At 40.1% G+C, this 9807-nt stretch overlaps 1 protein-coding gene across 2 annotated transcripts; it reads right to left on the bottom strand.

Moving 5' to 3' along the window:
* Positions 1-2279: 2279 nt before the first annotated feature.
* scamp3 (secretory carrier membrane protein 3) lies at positions 2280-8674 on the bottom strand. 2 transcript variants are annotated; one of them, XM_046362512.1, is made up of 9 exons: positions 8066-8674; positions 7248-7328; positions 6855-6980; positions 6453-6576; positions 6154-6282; positions 5447-5606; positions 5230-5331; positions 4915-5032; positions 2280-2589 (listed from the first exon to the last, which is right to left on the bottom strand). In XM_046362512.1, the coding sequence occupies exons 1-9, from the start codon at positions 8117-8119 to the stop codon at positions 2437-2439; spliced, it is 1047 nt and encodes a 348-aa protein (XP_046218468.1). In that variant the 5' UTR covers positions 8120-8674; the 3' UTR covers positions 2280-2436. The 2 variants fall into 2 exon arrangements, with proteins under 2 accessions (XP_046218468.1, XP_046218469.1); XM_046362513.1 differs by having other exon boundaries at positions 6453-6573.
* Between the last annotated feature and the right edge of the window lie 1133 nt (positions 8675-9807).

Raw genomic sequence — 9807 nt, 5'->3', positions numbered from 1 at the left:
GCGTAAGGGCGCTTGTCAAAAGAGTCAGGACAGTCCCCCATAGGCTATAGGCTACTTTTTACTTTAAATAAGTAAAACATGTATTCAATATATTTTCCAGATTTTAAAATAATGTATCTGCTATTGAACAAATTGTTATTTCTTATCGCTCTAATCATAATTCGCCGAGGTTATAAATGCATACTACAATTTCAACCAAGCGCTGCTGTTTAAGATTATTGCAGCGATCTTCTAGACAATATATTGATTAGTAGACCGCTGTAATAATCTAAAATTGCAACACCTTGTTGAAATTGGGGTAACGGGCTGTGATTCCTCGTCAAAATGTCCATGATACGACTAATGTAACAAATAAATAGCTCAATAGGTTTAAGTGCCTTACTGTGTAAACTGAACCGATTTCAGTTATTGCAAATTACCAAAACGACTGAACCTAGAAATAAATAGTTGAGGCAAAATCTGCAATTGTAGGCTACAACAAGGTGACTATCCAAAACAACAGAATATACTGGTAATCTAAAAAAATGGTTTTACTTGTCACTGATTTAGCCTAGGTTTGATGGACTAAAAAAATATTTAAATGGAGAGATTGAGCATTCTTTTTAGTCCAGGATTAAGCATCGGGGTAAACTGGCCCTTAAAGTGTTAAACACATAAGTAACAGTAATAATAGATCATGCAAAAGTGATGACTAAAAGGATAGCAAGAATTGCATCATGGATGTAGTTTCCTGGGAGTCTATAGGAAAGACTACAGTATCTTAATTAGTCCAGTGAAGAGGTCATTGTCAGAAACTGTACATTGTGTACAAAGCTGAATAACACACTGTCTATATTCAGGTTTTTTTAGATGTAAAATAGGCCTACAATATTTTAGGTTAGGCTACTGACATGATGACTAATGACACTATTGGTGAGGGGACCAAAGGGATGTTGAAAATATGGTGCATATCAATAGATTTTATTAAAACCAAGAAAGAACAACAATGACGATCATGACAACCACGTGTAGCATCAACATAACATAATAATAGCAAGAATATTTCAACCCAAAACAACGTGTTTCTCATTTAAAGTTATAATTTTGGCAAAGATAGTTTGTGTAAATAGGTAGGCATTCTTATTCGGGATATCAAAATCAAAGGACTTATTAGACTCACTATAGCAAACATGATAGCATTGGCAAGAGACAATTGAACCGTTCGGCTGTTAATTAACTTAGTGTTAAATATGCAGCATCACTTCAGTGCATCCATCACAAACTCAAGTCCCACCCACCGCTTTCCTGAACTTTCATATACTTTAATGTAACAATTCAACAAAACACCCAAATCTTGCATACCTATTTTGTACTGTACACTCTCATACATACAGTTGAAGTCAGAAGTTTACATACACTTAGGTTGGGGTCATTAAAATTTGTTTTTCAACCACTCCGCAAATTTCTTGTTAACAAACAATATTTTTTTGGGAAGTCTGTTAGGACATCTACTTTGTGCATGACACAAGTAATATTTCCAACAATTGTTACAGACAGATTATTTCCCTTATCATTCACTATATCACAATTCCAGTGGGTCAGAAGTTTACATACACTAAGTTGACTGTGCCTTTAAACAGCTTGGAAAATTCCAGAAAATGATGTCATGGCTTTAGAAGCTTCTGATAACAAAGGACATTGTGAAGATGCTGTAGGAAACAGGCACTAAAGTATCTATAACCACAGTAAAATGAGTCCTTTATCGACATAACCCGAAAGGCTGCTCAGCAAGGAAGAAGCCACTGCTCCAAAACTGCCATAAAAAAGCCAGACTACGGTTTGCAACTTGCACATGGGGACAAAGATCATACTTTTTGGAGAAATGTCCTCTGGTCTGATGAAACAAAAATATAACTGTTTGGCCATAATGACCATTGTTATGTTTGGAGGAAAAAGGGGGAGGCTTGCAAATCAAAAAACACCTCAATCCTATAGAAAATTTGTGGGCAGAACTGAAAAAGTATGTGCGAGCAAGGAGGCCTTACAACCCTGACTCAGTTACAACAGCTCTGTCAGGAGGAATGGGCCAAAATTCACTCAACTTATTGTGGGAAGCTTGTGGAAGACTACCCAAAATGTTTGACCCAAGTTTAACAATTTAAATGCTACAAAATACTAATTGAGTGTATGTAAAATTCTGACCCACTTGGAATGTGATGAAAAAAATCTAATCTGAAATAAATCATTTGACTATTATTCTGACATTTCACATTCTTAAAATAAAGTGGTGATCCTAACTGACATAAAACAGGGATTTTCTTACTTTGATTAAATGTCAGGAATTGTGAAAAACTGAGTTTAAATGTATTTGGCTAAGGTGTATGTAAACTTCCGACTTCAACTGTACCTACCCCTCTCTCCCTACCAGCTCCCTTGCTCTACTTGCCTGCCTTCCCTCTATCGAGCCACCCCAGTAAAAGCCCCCTGGGCAGCAGAAGCAGTAGCGTTGGCAGCTGCCTGGCGTACAGCCTGATTGGACATCACTCCAGTGGCAAACTCAGCCTGAGCCTTCACGAAGCTGGCACCGGTCTGCCTGTACAGAGAGTGGACCTGGAGGGGAGAGGAAGACAGGCTTTGATACATGATACATAAGGGCAATTCCACGGTAACAGAGTGATGCCAAGACTCAGTTTTTCACTTTAAAATGTACAGTTGATGTCGGAAGTTTACATACACATTAGCCAAGTACATTTAAACTCAGTTTCACAATTCCTGACATTTAATCCTAGTAAAAAAAAAGAATGTGAAATGTCAGAATAATAGTAGAGAGAATCATTTATTTCAGCTTTTATTTCTTTCATCGCATTCCCAATGGGTCAGAAGTTAACATACACTATATTAGTATTGGGTAGCATTGCCTTTAAATTGTTTAACTTGGATCAAACGTTCCGGGTAACCTTCCACAAGCTTCCCACAATAAGTTATGTGAATTTTGGCCCATTCCCCCTGACAGAGCTGGTGTAATTGAATCAGGTATGTTGGCCTCCTTGCTCGCACACGCCTTTTCAGTTCTGCCCACAAATGTTATATGGGATTGAGGTCAGGGCTTTGTGATGGCCACTCCAATACCTTGACTTTGTTGTCCGTAAGCCATTTTTCCACAACTTTGGAAGTATGCTTGGGGTCACTGTCCATTTGGAAGACCCATTTGCGACCAAGCTTCAACTTCCTGACTGATGTCTTGTGATGTTGCTTCAATATACCCACATCATTTTCCTCCGTCATGATCCAATCTATTTTGTGAAGTGCACCAGTCTCTCCTGCTGCAAAGCACCCCCACAACATGATGCTGCCACCCCCGTACTTCATGGTTGGGATGGTGTTTTTCGGCTTGCAAGCCTCCCCTTTTTCCTCCAAACATAACGATGGTCATTATGGCCAAACAGTTCTATTTTTGTTTCATCAGACCAGAGGACATTTCTCCAAAAAGTACAATCTTTGTCCCCATGTGCAGTTGCAAATCGTAATCTGGCTTTTTTATGGCAGTTTTGGAGCAGTGGCTTCTTCCTTGCTGAGCGGCCTTTCAGGTTATGTCGATATAGGACTCGTTTTATTGTGGATATAGATACTTTAGTGCCTGTTTCCTCCAGCATCTTCACAAGGTCCTTTGCTGTTGTTATGGGATTGATTTGCACTTCTCGCACCAAAGTATGTTCATCTCTAGGAGACAGAACTTCCTGAGAGCGGTATGACGGCTACGTGGTCCCATGGTGGTTATACTTGCATACTATTGTTTGTACAGATGAATGTTGTACCTTCAGACATTTGGAAATTGCTCCCAAGGATGAACCAGACTTGTGGAGGTCTACAATGTTTTTTCTGAAGTCTTGCTGATTTCTTTTGATTTTCCCATGACGTCAAGCAAAGAGGCACTGGGTTTGAAGGTAGGCCTTGAAATGCATCCACAGGTACACCTCCAATTGACTCAAATTATGTCAATTAGCCTATCAGAAGCTTCTAAAGCCATTACATGATTTTCTGGAATTTTCCAAGTACTTTAAAGGCACAGTAAACTTTTGACCCACTGGAATTGTGATATAGTGAATGATAAGCGAAATAATCTGTCTGTAAACAATTTTTGGGAAAATTACTTGTGTCATGCACAAAGTAGATGCCCTAAACAGACATGTCAAAACTATAGTTTGTTAACAAGAAGTTTGTGGAGTGGTTGAAAAACGAGTTAATGACTCCAACCTAAGTGTATGTAAACTACCTGACTTCAACTGTATGTCAAACCAAAAACAATGACTGTAAAGTTAAACAAACCATACAACTCTATGCACTTAGACTACTTTTTAACAATTTTCTCTGAATAAAAAAACAGTGCAGATGCCAAGTTTGGTAACAGAATGACAGCACAAACTATCATTCCGTTATCAAATTTAGCACCCTCACTGTTTTCTATTCAGTGGAAATTGTTCAAAAGTAGTCCAAGTGCATAGAGTTGTATGGTTTGTTTAAATTTGCAATCATGGTTTTTGTTTGACAATTAAAGTGAAGAAACTGAGTCTCAGTATCTCTCTAACCATGGAATTACTCATATCTCAACACCATACTCACTACCGATCTAAAAGCAATACTGTAAATAATACTCTGAAAACTCAAAACAATGACTCATTCCTGTGGACGATTCTAAATATGTTAATTGACATACTGGGTCAAGATTAAAAAGTATTGAGAAGCTGAGTGTCTATGTTGTAGCCTTTTTACCCTCATCCTATTCCTTCCTCCACCATGTTATACTTGATAACAGGCCATTGTCTACCTACTGTAATTACTCCACACTGTCCTGATTTGCCCTAGCATACAATACACATTAGCCTGGTTAAACCAGGTTAAGTTCCCCTCCCTACTACGCCTTCATTTCAGGTTTACCCTCTTGAGCATGACAACCCCAATGGCAGCCTGGGCAGTGAATAGGATGGCATTGAGCATCATGATCACACCAACAGGCACGCTAGTCTTCAGAGCAGCCAGACTCACTATCCAGCCGCTGAGCAGAACCGGGAGGGAAGGAGAGAGAGGGACAGTCACAAAAACAGACATAGTGGGAGTGTGAAGAAGGATAGGCGTGAGGAATGTACTGTATAGTAGATTTAACATTATAAAAAGGTTACGTAAAACTACAATAGTAATTGTAACAGTCGTAAAATAGTCCTAGACAATGGTTGGCTTGTTCGTGGGACATACCTGAAACCCCATCCAGGAATGCCAATGGTCATGATAACATAGACAATCACTTGGATGAAGAAAATGAAGAAGAAGGCAAAGAAGTTGAAGGAACTGTCACTCCTGAAAGGAAAAATGGATTTATAGGTTCACTTAACCTGATATAAATAGAAGGAATCTAAATAGATCTGTTTTGTAATGATAAGCCCCTAAATTAAAATTGTCCAATAGTATGCACCTGAAGGCTTTGTACACAGGCCTGTACCAACAGACGAAGGAGCAGGGGGTGAAGAGGAGGACCCAGAGGATGGCGAGGCCCAGCCCAACACCACCAGAAGTGTCCACACAGAACAGACTCAGGCAGGAAATTAAGTTAAATGCCAGTGTGCAGGCAGTGACTGGGAGAGGGTGAGAGAATGAAGACAAACGGAAGAACGTATGATGGGTGAAGTGAGGAGGGAGAGCAAGGGAGTGAATGAGAGCATGAAAAGTGAGGGGGAGAAATGGAGTGAAGAGTAGAAAAGGGGGGAAAGAGAAAGGAGATAATGGAGGTTATAGAGATGCAGACCAGAGATGGATAGGTATGTAGGCAAAATAAGAAGAGAAAGGTAAGGAGCTCAGAACTACAGTTTGGATACTAGAGCACTTTAAAGTTGCATTGGAAGGGAAAAGGATAAAGAGATGAAGGTACACTTGACTGCACACAGGTCCACTTTTTGATTATAATGTATCACTTTTAAATTGGTCTAAATTAATTTGAGAAATCTCTACTTTTTAACAGTGTCATTAACTATTAGGTAACATTCTTAACTGCTGAAACTGCTATTTCATTAATCATTTAATCTGAGCATTATTATCATCATTATTTCATGTAAGTGTTACTTGTTACAGATGACTTCACCAGACAGGCCAAAGACAGCCAGCCAGGCAGACAGGGAAACTCACACATCCAGTAGTAATACATGATAGAGACAGTGTGTTGGAAGCTCTGGCTGATCTCCATGTTGATATCTTGGTAGAAGCAGGGTCCCACAGGGCAGAAAGTGGGCAGGGGAGGCCAGTTATTCTGACGAGCTGACAGAGAGATGAGGCAGTTAGGAACCAGCGTAGGGTAATCCTCCCACCTCCGATCTTCCCTTCATTAACACAACCACCACCCCCCTCCATCATTTCATATCAGACTTCTGGATCCACTTTTTCCTCTCAAACCAATCTCTATCATCACCACCACCTCACTCTCTTACTGGCTCCAGGGCCAAGGGCGTATGAGTTCAGCTCCCTCTCCCTCCTCTCCAGCTCACGGGCTTTCTTCTCCAGCTCTTCCTGCTTCTTCAGGAGTTCTGCTGTGGTGGCGTTGACCGCTGTCTGCTAAAAAGAGAGAGAAAAGGACTACGTCAGGCTTTAATGCAGAGCTGAATATAGCTCCATATACCTTAGTAGATACAGTAGATTAACTTGATTTAGTAGAAATTAGTCTGATAAATTCAGGTGCTTCATGTCAAGCTAGTAAATAAACATGGGGAAATTGAATTATCACACAGATATGACTTGCTTGTCTATGATTATAATTTATAGCTGTATAGGGCTTGTTCTAGAGCCTGCACAGGTGACTCCTGAGAATTGTGTCATACATATGGAACAAGTACCTGGGGGGTGAAGGAGGTGCCATAGTTGCGGGGCTCTGTAGGCGTAGTCCTGCTGGGTGGGGTTGTTGCAGGAACAACAGGTTGGGGGGCAGATGGGGAGGTGGCTGCATAGGCTGGTGGTGGGGGCTAGAGAGTGCATGACAATAAGAACTCAACCTATATAATTACCAATAACATTTATAATGATCACAAACAAAGAGTGGCTTAGAGCATATCCCCAAAAATCTGAAAGGAGTGGTGCATCCTGGCATGTTACCACGTCCAATTGCTTGGAATGTAGTGGTATTCCTGCTACTCTGTTGAAGCACAAACCATACTGCATTACTATTACTGCATATACTTAATCTCCAAAGCATTCATATTCTGAAAAACACATAACTACACATCTCTTACCCCATTTTTATTGTCAAATGGGTTGTAAAGATCCAGTGTGGCATACTCAGTGTTGCTGCTGTGTTGAGTCACTGCAGGGTCCTGACATAGACAAGATAAACATCACCAACAGAACATCATAAAAGCAAAAACTCTCTGGCTACATCATAGAGATCCTCTTCAATTCCTATTCATATATAATCTTATTCGACCTGCTAATTCTATGGGTTACATCCTAATGGCACCCTATATGGTTCAGTACTTTCAAAAATAGTACACTATGTAGGGAATAGGGTCACATTTGGGTAGTAGCCTTGATCACATAAGTATCAATAGGGCAGCTTTCATTCAATGAGCCCTTTGGAACATGTTTTAATGTACAGCTACTAAATAGATTCTTCGAATAGCCTGGGTTAGAGCAGGGAGAAAGCAGCATCACATGTCATAAGTAACAGCACGTCTGCTATTACATTAGTGCAACAGTCGAAACATCAAACACCTTTTTCATCAACATTGTAGCTAAATGAATAAAATAACAGTAGCTAAATATTTGCCGTTTGCATTTCATATATATATATATATATATATATGTTTCACCTTTATTTAATCAGGTAGGCCAGTACTGCCCCTGAACAAGGCAGTTAACCCACTGTTCCTAGGCCATCATTGAAAATAAGAATTTGTTCTTAACTGAATTATCTAGTCAAATAAAAGGTATAATTTAAAAAAAATGTAAAGAACAAGTTCTCATTTACAATGCGACCTGTCCAAGATAGAGCATAGCAGTGCGACAAAAACAACAACACAGAGTTAGTTACACATGGGATAAACAATATCACCTGGAATGGGTTGTGGGCGTCGCCTGGTTCCGAAAAACTGGTGTATTTTGACATGTTTTTTACAGAAATTGTGTATGCCCTGCCTACTCTGTTCAAATAGAAAACCTATCTACTGACACTAGGCTAACAGTTAGCCTCTGAAATAACTGGAAACAGGCTGTTGGCTATCTAGCTAGTTATTTTCTGCTGACTTGGTTAGCTAGCTAGCTAGCAGTAGCAAGCCACAGCCCCTCCCTAGCTTAAAACAACAAAATAACAGTTCAGATGTTATGGCTGTATCAGGAGTGTCATCGTCTAACTAACCGGTTATTAATAGATGTCAGTTTAAGATGTATTGCCAAATATAACAACTGTAACCTAGCTAGAAAGCTCACATCATAGCAAGATCGCTGTCCTCGTTCTGTTATCAACCTAAAACGTTGCCACAATCTGTCAAGATATTGCCGAAAATGTGTCTCTATTTATTTAATTGACTTGGCTAGCTATATCCTTGTTTATCAGTTAAATCCGTTTCTCCTTCAATAGTATTTCTTTTGGCGGATTCCCTTTCTTATTGCCTGCAAAAATTGGCCGCTGTACAAACGAACGTGACCCAGGAAGTTATATCATGTGACTGCGGTGACAGAAAAAGCACGTGCGAAGTGAGGGGGCGTGTGCTTTTGTGAGTGGCCAAAATGATACCCACCGCATTTTCGAACGCTTCTATTAGCTGATGTACAGTGCATTCGGAAAGTTTTCAGACCCCTTACAAAAAAAGATTGCCGTTTTGAAACTGCAGTGAAAGTGCAGTAACTACAGTCAACTGTGGGATTTTGGACGTAATAACTGCAAAGTAACTGCAGATACGCTGCAAAATTACTGCAGTAAAAAAACGGTGTTCTTTTACGCAGTTTTTGCAACATACTCCAGCTATATACTGCACTCTGACGGCAATCTTTTTTTTTGTAAGGGACCCCTTAACTTTTTCCACATTATGTTACGTTACAGACTTATTCTAAAATGTATTTAAAAAATCGTCATCAATCTACATCAATCTATTTTATTTTGGCAAATTTATATAAAATACAAAACAGAAATACCTTATTTACATAAGTATTCAGACCCTTTGCTATGAAACTCGAAAATGAGCTCAGGTGCATCCTGTTTCCATTGATCATCCTTGAGATGTTTCTACAACTTGATTGGAGTCCACCTGTAGTAAATTCAATATATTGGACACAATTTGGAAAGGCACAAACCTGTGGATGTCAGAGCAAAACCCAAACAATAAGGTCAAAGGAATTGTAGAGCTCAGAGACAGGATTGTATCGAGGCACATATCTGGGGAAGGGTAACAAAACATATCTGCATCATTGAAGGTCCCCAAGAACACAGTGTCCTCCATCATTCTTAAATCGAAGAAGTTTGGAACCACCGAGACACTTCTTAAAGCTGGCCGCCTGGAGTTCCTCTATGGAGATGGGTGAACCTTCCAGAAGGACAACCATCTCTGCAGCACTCCACGTTCTCCATGTTTTTCAGCGGCAGGGACGGGGAGATTAGTCAGGATCGAGGGAAAGATGAACGGTGCAAAGCGCAGAGAGATCCTTCATGAAAACCTGCTCCAGAGCACTCAGGATCTCAGACTGGAGTGAAGGTTCACCTTCCAACAGGACAACGACCCTAAGCATACAGCCAAGATAATGCAGGGGTGGCTTTGTGACAAGTCTCTGAATGTCCTTGAGTGGCCCAGCCAGAGCCAG

This window comes from Oncorhynchus gorbuscha, linkage group LG09 (assembly GCF_021184085.1).
Source record: "Oncorhynchus gorbuscha isolate QuinsamMale2020 ecotype Even-year linkage group LG09, OgorEven_v1.0, whole genome shotgun sequence".
In the NCBI taxonomy this organism is placed as follows: Eukaryota; Metazoa; Chordata; class Actinopteri; order Salmoniformes; family Salmonidae; genus Oncorhynchus; species Oncorhynchus gorbuscha.
The sequence above is the reverse complement of the archived record's forward strand: the minus strand, read 5'-3'. Positions and strand labels throughout refer to the sequence as shown.